We start from the raw sequence: 13291 nt of genomic DNA on the forward strand, positions 1-13291 counted from the left end.
CCAGAGAACGCGAATAGTATTCAAACGAAAACAAGCAGGAGTATTTATGTAGAAAATTTATTGGATCTTCAAGCACAAAATATACCTATCATATACATGGACGAGACAAACTTTAATTTGTTCATATCGCGGACTCAGGGTCGTTCAAAAAAAGGGACTCGCTGCACAACAGTGTCTGCAGGTTGCAGAGGGTCGAATATTCACCTAATAGGATGCATTGGAAACATGGGGCTAATTCATTCCGAACTACGTCGGAGCTCTTTCAAGAAGCCGGAAGCAAATGAATTTGTGAGGCAATGCCTAAGAAGAGCGCAAGGCCTTTACCAAACTGGAGTTGCATTAATTAACTATTGAAGAGGTTTTTGCAGAAAACGAATTTGAACACCACACACTTTTACGACTAAGTCCGTACAGCCCTATGTTTAATCCTATTGAACAAGCGTGGTCTGCATTAAAAGCAGGAGTAAAAGCAGATATGGCTGTACAGCTAAATAACATCTTGGCTGGTGCTGACCGGGATCATCTGACTCAAACAGAATATCGAATGCAGAAATTAGAGAACACCCTTCATAATAATATGGACAAGATTACTGTTGCCAATTGCGCAATGTTTATTGCCCACATCCAACGATTTATCCCTTCTGCATTGAATATGCAAGATATAAATTTTTAAGAGTGTTATTTAAAACATAACGTTACCTACTTTCTTAAGTAATATAATTGTTATCTACTGTGTTTGTAAGTCAATAAAATGTTTTTGCCCATTCCATTTTATTTAATGCTGATATATAATTTTATTTCCATGTCAATTTAAAATTCATAAGTGCCAATATGATATGGACTAATGTCATTTTGATTTTGGTTAATGCCGATTTGCTTCTGATTAGTGCTAAATTTGTTGATTAATGCCAATATGATATTGTTTATTGCCAATTTGATATTGACTAATACCATTTTAATTTTGATTATTGTCAATTTGATTTTGACTAATGCCAATTTGAAATTGATATTGCCAATATGATTTTGACTAATGTCATTTTGATTCTGATTAGTGCCAATTTGTGCTTGAAAAGGAGCAAAAAAAAAGTTCTAGCGATAGTGTCCGTGTAAAATTAGAACTAACACTAGACCTAGAACTAGAAAACATCGGGTTTAGCCTCACGTCTCTCAAGACGGCTAAACCCGAATGATTCTAGTTCTAGGTCTTGTGTTAGTTCTGGTGATAGTACTACTTGAATGATTTCCCATCGATTAAAAAAAATTTGTCTGTTTTTAAACGGCATGATGATTCTTGAATTATACCTTATTCTTCTTTCAGATTTCAGATTCTGCTGAGAAAGAAGATACTGCTGCAAGTAGTAGCATTTCATTGTCTGCTGAAAATCAGGTAGACAGAAAAAAATTAGAAAAAAGTACCACATCATTTGGTGAATATGAAAATCAGTACGAATTATTAGGTGAAATTGAAGGACATTTAACACTAAGTGCAGAATTAATAAACCTTGACCGTGAAAAAAGTACATCTCTTTTCTTGGAAGAAGATTGTGATTTTGAGGATAATTCGGATGGATACATTCCTAATGCAGATGAGGATACCGACGACGAATCATCACTAGAAGATCTTTCGTCATCTATAAGAAAAGTTCAAGATCTACCACAGAAAAGAACGACGTTCCACAAAACATTTCGTCCGTACAAGGTACAGGTTCCAAAACTGCAGAGAAAAGAGGTAGAGTGCAAAGCAACGAAAACACATGAAAAAGGAAGGGAGATCCAGTTCAGTGGCAAGGTTTATATGTATCTAAGAAGTTGTCTAGGTTCGCACGCAACCATACTGCGCATTACGTCACATGTGGAAAATAATACCGCCAAGCAATATATATATATATATATGGCCATGAGGTTGCGTGCGCAATCCGTGATCGCTTACGTCACGAAACTCTCTCGCTCTTGCCCCTCGCCCACAAATTAAAACAAAGTATTGCAGCATAGGTACTTAGACAACCTTTAACATATTAACCTTGGTTCAGTGGGACAGAGTTAAGAAAAAGCAGTTAAAACCTCAGGGTAAAGAATATACAATCATCTTGTATTTGCAGATTAAAGTGCTCTGAAAAATTCTGCTTACAAGAACGGCTAAATATTTTAAACACCTTTTACTTGCTTTTTGGTGAAGCGCAAAACCAATTTCTAGTAGGATCGGTTGAACAAACTAAGAAAAAAGTTGAACGTTTAAGGGGTGATACGGATAAAGTTAGTAGATGCAATTTTTGCAGACGGTATTTCTTGCAAAAGTCTGATGAGAGAATTCAAGTTTGTCAGGCCATGTTTTTAAATACTCTTGCTGTAACCTTAAAAAAAGTAAGAGTAATTGTTGAAAAGAAAAAGTCTTCAGCTTCCGGAATTTTGCAAGAAGATAAAAGAAGTAAGCACAGCAAACAGTTCGAATCCCTGAAAGTGATAAGAACGTTATTAGAACACACATAAAATTGTTTCCAGCTTATAAAAGTCATACATACAGAGAAAAAGTATTTGTCTTCAGATTTATCAATTTCCAAAATGTATCGTCTTTATGTTAAATACTGCTAGACAAATAACTTCACAGTACCAAAAGAATCTGTATACAGAAAAATTTTTGTTATAGAATTTAACTTACCATTCCATAGACTAAAATTGGATACTTGTAGCAAATGTGATAAATTTCAATTAGAACTTAGATATTCCGAAAATGAATTAGGAAAACAATCTATCCAAACTCAATTAAATAAGCATCTAGACTTAGCTGAATCTTCCTATAAAGAAAAGAAATCTGACAAAATAAGAAGTAGACAAGATAGGCATATAGTCATTGCATCATTTGACATAGAAAAATGCCTGCATACATCAATGTCATTAAATTTTTCGAAAACAAAAGAAATAATTATTTTAAATGTAAAGTAAGTAATCCTAATAACAAAAGTATGTAACTAAAAAAGTAAATTACAAAATTGATTCTTCTTTTTCGACAATGAGTCCAGGTGGATGATTGCCTCCAAATTTCCAGAAATTCTTTGCTAACCAAATTTGTTTGATAAATTCCAGCTCTTAGGCCTAGTTGACTAATTCAAGATTCAAGACATTCCTTATTTTATTATCCTCCTCGTTCAAAAATAATTTATATTAATATGAAAAAACTTCAGATAAAAAAAAAGTTGGTATGATCTAATTTTTGCAGTTGTTGCACTACCTTTTTTTTAAACGAAATCGAAACTACTCAATTATTTAGAGAGCGTTTCCAAAACAAACGCTTCTGTAATGAAAATTGACGCCACGGAGTAAATATTGAATCAAGTTGTTACTGCTGGAGCCCGGATATGAAAGTGCACCAACGGCAAACAAGCTGGCCATTTCGCAGTTTACTCTTTAGGAAGAGGGTAAGTACTGACTCGTGGAAGCTTGGTCGACCCTCGATTTATCTACTGGTTCTCGTTTTTAAAGTGCATCTTTTCTAACGAAAAGCATAAAATGATCACTTTTCAAAAACAGCTCGTATACGATTAGTATTTTAATGGGTCAATAGAGAAGGTGGTGAGAAAAGCGAAAATGGTGTTGGCGAACGAGTTCTCACGGAACTTTTACCCACTTTCCTGCGGTGAGTGTACCACAGTAGGATTGGGAAGTGTGAAAAACTAGGGGATAGAGAAACCGGTGAGTTTTAAAAGCGCAGTGGCAATGGCAGTAGCATCAGGTTCCCGGGAATAACGTTTTTTACGTTTACATCCGTGCGGATCGGCGTAAATCCTGCAGTGAGCATGAAGTGCGTTTGACAGGTGCATTTCAATATATAGCCATCGAGTGGGGCTGTATAGTATCAAAGCGCGTCCGCCCGCGTTGTTTATCCGCTCGACTAGAAACGCACCAGTCGATTGATGCAAAGCTAGCTGCCATTTTTGACGGGGTCGCTTTAAATCCGTTGAACTTTTGACCTCACAATCATACTTAAAAGAGATCTTTTCTAGATAGGTGACGAAAGGTGTCGTCGTCACTTAAACGGCTTTGTTTTGTACCCATTTTCGCTGACCCAAATGCGATTGAAGTGTGTGCACCGCTACATACTCTTAAAGTTGTTTGCCGCGTTCTATTTGTAACCGAAAGAAAAGAGCTCCATAAGAGAGAGTCGGCAGAGCTTCAAATTGCCCGCGAAGAATGCAGAGGAGCCAGATGTCGACTGCAGAGTCCTCGATTGCTTTTACAAGTGGCGTTGGTAATCTCGGAAAGCCTATAGCACGGTTAATTATGTCGCGTCGCAAAAACCATCCCACTGGAGGGCAAGAACTTTTTCATTTCACATCGCTTTTTTTTATTCAATTTGGCTGGTCGTTAACCGAAAAGATCATTAATTTTTTGATGTATTGTGATTTTCGAAAGTCTTAAAAATTCAAAAAAAAACTCTATTTTTTATTCACGTTTCCCATAAGATTAAAATTGGAAAGGACCAAACCCCCCAACATCGATTTTCGATTATGGCCAGGCCGGAAAGAGTTACTCCCCGCGTTTTTGCCCTTCCGCCCGTCGTAATAAAAATAAGGCCGACCTCCTTCATCCCTTTACCGGTGTGGGGAGGTTGGGGGTTCTTGGGTTTATGACGTTTCCACGAAAAGGAAAGCGTTGCGATCGTAAAACCGTCAATAGCGCCACGCGTCTTGTGGATTAGATGATGATTTTTGAAAGAGACATCCCGGGCGAGATGCTGCTTTGAAACGAATCCTCGTCCTTCGGTTCCGTTCTGTCGGGGAATTCAGTCAGGAAGAGTAATAATAAGGGGTTGGTTATCTCATTATTATTGGTTGTTGTGTGCTGTTGTGTGCCTTGAGGGGATTTTCTGGGGAGAGATCTCTTTAAAACTTTTTTTTCTATTTTTTGTTTTAGATTAAAGGGATAAAAAGTAGATATTATAAAAAAAAATGACAGGGGTGATTCTTTTCGAACACAACATCCATACACAATACATATAAGATGCTCATTTACCATTTTTTTCATTTTTGCCCCTTCCTTTTCATGCGTACAACCCTCTTCTATTGTATCCAAAAAAGATTCTTCCTTTATCCGCCGAAAAGAGGTACAATATAGCGAAATAAGAGTCGAAGAATACGAAAGTTATTAAATCCATTAAACCCAAGAGAACGAAACACTTTTGACGTAAAAGAAAAGTTGATTACGCAAGAAAAGCGACCGCCATTTGTCAGTGTTGTATTCTCCCAGGTAGAGCTACTGTGTGGTGCAATTTCGGCACAGGTTCCGGAAACACAAAAGCCGCCCGAGAAACAAATGAAACCGTCGCGTCCCGGCCCTCTTATTTGGGACAAAAGGGGGGTAATTTTTGGGGGAACGTTCATCCGCGAGTAATTGTGTGGTCCGTGAGCTTATTGCAAGAGGTAGAGGTATCTCGAGATGCGCTCTCGGATTGAAATCCTCTCTTCGGGCGTGCAGCATGTCGTCGTTATAAAGGAAGAACGAAAGGGGGCCATTTCGCAATTATAGGAACGCGAGAAATTGCACCAACTAAGAGAGGAGCAAAAGGAGATTGCGAAAACTGGCGGTTGAACATCTGCCGAGAATTGCTCTAATTAGAGAGTTTTAAGATTTTTTTTGTGGTGACCTTGTAAAAACCACGAAATACATCTTTGTGTAATTCTTTTCCAACGAAGAAGTAATTCGATATTATAGGGTTATAGATTCAGGAAGGGATTGGAAACTAGGGAAACCGAACGTCGTTCTGCAACTTGATACAGACCCCGGATTACGTTGAATCACGTTTTCCTCGTGTTCCGCGGAGGTGTTTACCTGATCTTGGGGGTATTTTCAGGAGAAAATAGACATAACTAGATTCCGCATTGAATACTAATAAAAAAAGTTTTTTTTTTTGCTTACCTGTTCAGGGGTTTTTGTTGTAAATGAATGGCAATATTGGAGATTGGAGTGTCCCTTCGGTTCTCGTGCCAAAAAACTGAAGAAAGATTGTTCAGGATCACACGTTGCATAAGAAATTCGCCTCAAAGCATGGGCCATATGAACTATCTGAAATTTTAAAACATTTTTTTTTAAATAATGTAATATATAATGGAGGTTTAATGTATAACCAACTTTTATTCATTATACTAAGGGTGGAATTTCACATCGGAGCGGAATTGAAAAAGGACACCCGACGGCGGCGGTAGCAGCGGCCGCCCCGTGGCTGCGTCGTCGTCGCGAGACGGGAATTTCATTAATTAACTCGTCGTCACGGGAGGGCTTTTATTCTGAAACTGCCCTCCTACGCGTATATACACTATATCGAGGCTAGACCCCACCGAGAACGTTATTAGACGCGAGAGATACACGGAATTTTACTTCGTAATGAAAATCGAACGTTGAAAGGTAGACCACCCTTCGAGAAATTTCCTTTTTGTACTAATGTTTCCGTACTATGACGAAAAGAAAAGTATAGTGTCAAATAAAGACATCTCAAATGTTTTCAGCTTTTTAATATCGGATAATCAGTTTTGATAACCAAGTTAAACCCTTTGTGTCACAAGAAGACAAAAATTTTGAAACTTTGTGAAAGAATTAAAACGCTATCAAAATTACTGCCTTTATTAAGTCTTTGGAATCAATTTTAGCAAAATATGACAATCTCCCATTCCAGGGGATTGTCATATTTTGCAGTATACAAAAATTTTTATTGCTAATATAAAAATGATACATTTTTTATTACTTTAGAAAATAAATAATACTTGCTTTAGCTAAATCACATTATGATATTCAGAAAAACAGTTCTTTTTTTCATTACAACATAAATAGACATTGCACGCAGTACATTTTGAGTAAGGTCTGGACTGAACAGCTTTGCCAGAATAATTTTCACACCTTCCTCTTTCCTTTCCAAAAGTAATTCAGTGCGAACTTAGGTTCCCAAGTCTTACGTCATCAGTAACTGGTGACCTTGCGCTACGATATTTTTAATAATAATAATAATAAATAAATTTATTGCCATAATAAGAAACAAAAAATACAAAAGGGACGATTTATCGCGTAAGCGATATCTTCCAAACAACCCAATCAATCAGCAGTACACTAAGTTATATAGAAAACAATAAATGAACGGCAAGCTGCTATGCTAAACTTATGGTCACCAAAAACGGTGCATAATGATAGTTGCTGGAATAAAAGAAGAAGAGAAGAAAAGGGAGAAGAAAAAGTTTTCAGGAAGATACTTGGAGAGCCAATAAATGACGTTTTAGGTGGTTTTTAAATGTTACAAGGTGAGGAATATTACGGATCTTAGTAGGCAGACTATTCCAAAGGGTTACTGCCTGCACAGCAAACGATTTATGGTAAATCTCGGTACTATGGGTCGGGAACATAAGCACAGAATCTAACTGAGATCTAGTAGGTAAAGCATGCGACGACAAGCATTGAAATATACAATACAAATACCTTGGGGTTTGATTGTGAAGAACAGTATATAACATAGTTAATATACGAAACGATCTACGGTTCTGACAGCTTAATATCTGCAAATAATTACGGTATGGGGTTATGTGTTGAGTTCTCTCGAGATCAAAGATATACCGTATGCAGTTGTTTTGAAGTCTTTGCAGTTTGTTTCGTAGTGTTACCGAAAGATCAGGATATGCCGTGTCAGCATAATCAATATGGGGGAAAATCAGGGAAAAACAAAGATTACGACGGATCATGGGAGGAAGGAAGCAACGGAGACTTTTCAGTGAGTGGAAACAATGATAGACCTTTCTGCAAACGGATTGAATTTGAGGTTTCCAGGACATTGTAGAATCCATAACCACCCCAAGGTTTCTAACCGTGTCTGACAGCTGAATAATGTCTCCGTCAAGCATTAAGTGAATGGATGAAAAATTATTCAGCTTTGCCAGTAAAGGTCGACTGCCAAACGCAATTGCTTGAGTTTTAGCAGTATTTAATTTAAGGCCATAACGTTTGGACCAATCCAAAATATTGGAAAGGTCATGATTAAGACGTCCAATTGCTTCTGGAAAATCATCAATAGTTGTCGTAGTGTAAATTTGGAGGTCATCAGCATACACATGATAATTACAAGAAATACAGTGGGTGACGGCATTAATAAAAATCGAAAAGAGCAACGGACCAAACACACTACCCTGGGGTACACCACATTTAATATCACAAGCAGACGAGAGCGCAGAATCAGCACGCACACACAAGGAACGACAAGAAAAGTAAGATTGAAACCAAGATAAACATGAAGAGATAAATCCAAGGACAGCTAGTGACGCCAACAAAAGATAGTGATCAACCGAATCGAACGCCTTGCTGAAATCAAGTAATACAAGGATGGTAACATAACGTTTGTCGCAAGCATATTGTCGTGCTATGACCCTTACGAAAACCCGATTGAAAGTCGTTGTGCAAGTTAAATTCTTGTAAATACTCTTGAACTTGTAGATAAACAAGGCGCTCGAGAGCTTTAGATAGAACAGATAAAACGGAGATAGGGCGAAAATCATTTAAACTTGAGGGACTCTTGGATTTAGGTTACAACATGAGCAACCTTCCAGATTGAAGGGAATGAGGATCGTTCAATGGAGAAGTTAAAAATGTGGGTAATAGGAGTAAGAACAATATCCAATATAGGAAGAAGTTTGAAGTTTGAGACCAACTCCATCAGCTCCCACACTCGTAGACCTCGAGTGATTCAAGGCATCGCGGACTTCTGACGCTGTGACCAGGACAAAGGAGAAAGAGGAGGATTTAGATGAGGCAAGAATTTCAGAAATAGTTGTCATCCTAGTCCCACCACTAATGAGCAGAGGTGGGTCAGCAAAAAACCTCGCCAATGAATCCACATCACAAGCAGCCCGAACAGAGTCATTAATTTTTGTGGATGCAGTAAATTTGTACATTTATTTATCAGACCTGTAGCTACAAAACGACGAAAATCTAATAGCGTCATCCTTTCCTCTCCACATTCGGAATATATAGCAAAAGAATTAACAAAGCACTTTTTGGAACGGCGGTCGATTGCATACACTTGTCTCCTTTCTGTTCTACGGTGGGCGGAGTGTCCCCTATAGTAGGACTAAAACTGCATATAGACCATTTACTCGGAATAGGCTAATAACGTTTCATAGCACTGTCGCAGATTTGCACTTCTATTTTGTTGATAGTAACGAGTTGGACTTGGATGATAAGTTTCGTCGTTTTATCAATGCATTGACAAATGCCATCAATATTAGCTTCCGTGAAAAGTATAAATTCGTTAAAAATAGTAATACTGTGGGGACGATCCATTGGTTTAATGATGAGATAAGAATGATAAGGGACAGATTCCGTTTGCTGTCTGACATTAAACATATTGATCCTGGCTTAGTTACCAAAGAATATTTAAATTGTAAAAGGAGATCTTATAGACAGGTTATCTTAACAACAAAAAAGTCAACTAACGCGTCCCTATTCAAACACTCTAAGAACAAACAAGCTGGTGGAAAAGATGGTTGCTTAAGTCTTACCTTTCGGAGTGCATTCAATATGTTTCTTTCAACAACGAGACTTCTGATAAAATTACAGTGAAATACGGAGTTCCAACAGGATCTGTGATATTTATTAATGACATGCCTGGCTGCTTGCCACAGCGGTCGGAGGTTACTTTATGCGACTATAAATACCCGCCCTAATTTCAATACTCTTGATCAGGCTGCGTCTAGTTCTACCCGAAGACTTCTATCTTGGTTTGAATTGAATAATCTTGCGGTGAATGCGTCCAAGACTGAGTCAATGACGTTTGCTTTATGGAAAATTCCTCTTAATCTCAGTCACCTTATTAAATATCTGGGAGTGATACTTGATTTCAAGTTAACGTGGGAGGTTCATGTACGAAGCTTGGTCAGGAAGTTAAATAAGTGTATTTTTGCAATTAGAAATCTGATAAATATAGTACCATTGGACACTTTGATTGTCACTTATTACGCATACTTCAACCCACAAGTGTCCCACGCCATTTTTTGTTGGGGTCAAGTAGATAATATATGCCGGTTCTGGACCAGAAGTGCTCCCCCGCTCCCCCTGATAATGCAACTCTTCTTCTTTCAAGTTTAGCGTTTTATTTCTTTGGGTGGCGTACAAATTACTATGAAAGGTAATATCTTTCACACAGTTACCCATCGGTGTTAGAAAATAATCTGTAAGATTATTGCGAGTTGCAAAAGCATCACCAATTATTCCCTCTGGATAATCGTATCCTGGAATTTCAGTCTGTTTTCCATTTCCATTCCACTTTCCTCATTTTGATTAGTTAGTTGTTCTACTTCTTCATCTTCCAACATAGGTACCTACTAGCACTAGTAATAACAATGTCTGTTCAGAATTATCCAACAATTTTTTCTAATTCAGCACAAATTTTTTCAACTTCAACCAAAAGTTTTTCATCAGTATCTGTATTCGCTTGGCTCATTTTTACATCAATCTCAATATTGTACCTGATTTATCCTGACGGTACTTTTACCAAACACAAAATGTAACGTTTTTCAGGATAAAAATAAGAAATGTTTGAAAATTGTCACAAATCAAACCTAATAACCATTTATCAAAGAGATAACTTTTTGAACAACGAAATTCAGCTAAATTCGCTAAATTTCTAACCTGACATCTGTTCACGTTCATCACGTTCTTTCTTGTATAGTAGAAAGTACCGACAGTTCTAAATGCGCCAAATAAATGACTACAGTTTAAAATGAGTGATTTTGGTAGAATTGCATTAAAGTGCTATCAAAACGATATGAAGTGATTTGCTTAAACAGCTAGGTTTATACGTCATATTATGTGTTTTATGACCATTAACTAAAAATATAAGTAAGACACTTACATAAATATATGTTAATGTGTGTAAACAATTAACCCCTCTCATTTTATCTTATTCTTGTTACAAGTTTAGAGATTTTTTTTTCTAATGGACTTGAACGCACATCTGTGAAAGTCTGGAATTCCCTGAGCATCCATTACTTTTACGATTACCTTGGTTCGTTTCGGGGCGATATCACGTATTCATAGCTGGCATATGGAGAAAGGGATGGATGAAATAGAGAGAAATCGGGCGGTGTGGATCTTTTATCGGGAGAAATTCGTCGGTCTATTGTTTCTTCGAACCGGCTCTGTTACTCTCTCGGTCGATGACAATGAATTCGTAGTCGCCGTGCCCGTAGGTGCTGCTTCTGCTGCTGCACCGAATCCCCGTCGTCGTCGTTGCATAAATTGTCTGAAAAACGTACTGTTCTCGCGGGAGCACGTTTCTGCTACCATCGTGCCAACGATTTGTGGAGGTTTGAAAACTCGGAGACAAATTCAACACCACCACCGTTTCTTTAACTTTTACCGATGTTATATACTTATACTTAAGATTAAAACTTGTTTGTTTCGAATATTATCAGATTAGAAAAATGAATTCACGTGACTTGGTTGACAAATATAAAGACGTAGGATGTTTTCTTAATTCTTTTTTGTTATATTATTCCTAGCTTGACATATTTGCATAATTTATTCCATGCATTCCGGATTAACTTCCTGCGGAAGAAGCAAACCGCGGGTCACTCCTTTGACAAAACTTATTCTTGGCGGAGGAAATCGCGTCGACCTTCGTACTTCAAAGAAATTCATTCTAACCCTTACAATCTCAACATCCCCGAATCTTATACGCTATGTAAGACACGGGATATTATGTTTAAGACATTATCAGCTTATGAATATTAATATATCACCGTGTTCCCAACGTTTCGGTGCATGTTTACAAACAACCCCTTTATTATAAGCGTATATGTTAATTTTAATTTTTTATTTTCCCCAAATAAAACGTAGGACGTATCATCAATCACTGTCGAGGGTCCTTATGTTTACCTTTCGGGAGCTTCTTCGTGGGTAAGACTGAAGATGCTGATGGAATTTAATGCAAACTGCATTAAATTCTCTGTTTGCTAAAAGGGACGTCTCCCATCGCGTTAATTAAACAAAAACGAAGATCGATTTACCACCACATCATTTTTTTTCTTTATATTACCTCAAAGGGAAAATGAAGGGAGGAAACGCCTCTTTATTCACCCGGGAAATATTCCACGGGATGGGAATCAAAGCTTTGCCCGGGTTTGCGTTCTTTTCACGTCATCAGGAAGAAACTTCGACATTCACGCATCCTGATTAAAGACGACGACGATGTCGATGTCGATGTCGACGTCGACGTCGCTTTTCAGTTTATTTTATTGGAAAACATATCCTGGTAATTCAACTCGAATATCGAAAATATTTATCCTTTCTTATTAGTTTAAATTAATTCTTTGTTATCACTCGAGTTTATTCGAGCATTAACGAGGAGACGATTACTCATCGTTCTGTAAACATCGACGCTTCGTCCGGAATATATGGAAAGCGTGATCAATAAACCGTGAAATTCTCCGAAAACGCTTCCGTCTGATTAATTCTCTTCTAGCCCGAGGGACAAAGCGCGTCGTGCGATGGAATTATGCATTTTATGCGGTCGGTTATAAAAGTGCTTTTAAAGAAATTGTGTCGGTTCTCGTGGATTACTACATGGAGGACACCTAACAGGGTCGTCATGACAACAACGAGCCTCTATATTCGCGGACCTGATTACTGCGTGGAGGACAATCTCTGGTCGCCAATTACCCAAATTGATGGCTATTTGATGCGAAGCGGTCCCTATCTATCCGCCTATATATATCGAGGAGAACTTCAGCACGTTATTGTCCTCGAAAAGCTCCACTAAATTCACGAACCGACATTGTTACGTGGTTAACAAATTTATTCCTGTTTTAAATCGATTTAAGCGAATTTTTAATGAATTAATTTTATAAATTTCATTTTTTAATATTCACAAACTTTTATAAAACACATTTCCTCCTAGTACTAAGAGGTAGACTAGCCGGAGGGTGGTTACTATCAACGCAAATAAAACGAGCTCGCAGGATTTAATTTACGACGCATTCGCCGCGAGCCCAACAACAAAAACGTAAACAAAAATTTTTATTTTCAAAAAAACAAAACGAGATAATACGGCGCGGAAAAATATTTTTAAAACACCGCGAGCACCATCACCGCCGCCATCGTGCAGCAGCAGGGAAAGGTTTTAAACGCTTCGAAACTCCAAGGGTTGTTTTATTTGTTTTCGGTTCAGTTCGAAAAAGACCTGGTTCGGTGATATTTTAAATCGACGGGTGGAGCAAAGTTCGCCGAAAACTAGAGCCCTTTCTATGTGGGCTTATCTCTTTTAGTA

The 13291-nt window shown here is 37.8% G+C and overlaps 1 protein-coding gene across 2 annotated transcripts in view; it reads right to left on the reverse strand.

The window, feature by feature from the left end:
• Nucleotides 1–13291, reverse strand: part of LOC111421630 (EGFR adapter protein-like) — a 192829-nt gene that overhangs the window by 23259 nt on the left and 156279 nt on the right. For both annotated transcript variants that reach the window (XM_023054800.2, XM_023054803.2), the window contains one exon: nucleotides 5911–6057. In XM_023054800.2, coding sequence (XP_022910568.1) covers nucleotides 5911–6057 — 147 coding nt within the window. The remainder of the gene's footprint in view (nucleotides 1–5910; nucleotides 6058–13291) is intronic.

This window comes from Onthophagus taurus, chromosome 3 (genome assembly GCF_036711975.1).
Source record: "Onthophagus taurus isolate NC chromosome 3, IU_Otau_3.0, whole genome shotgun sequence".
Taxonomy (NCBI): Eukaryota; Metazoa; Arthropoda; class Insecta; order Coleoptera; family Scarabaeidae; genus Onthophagus; species Onthophagus taurus.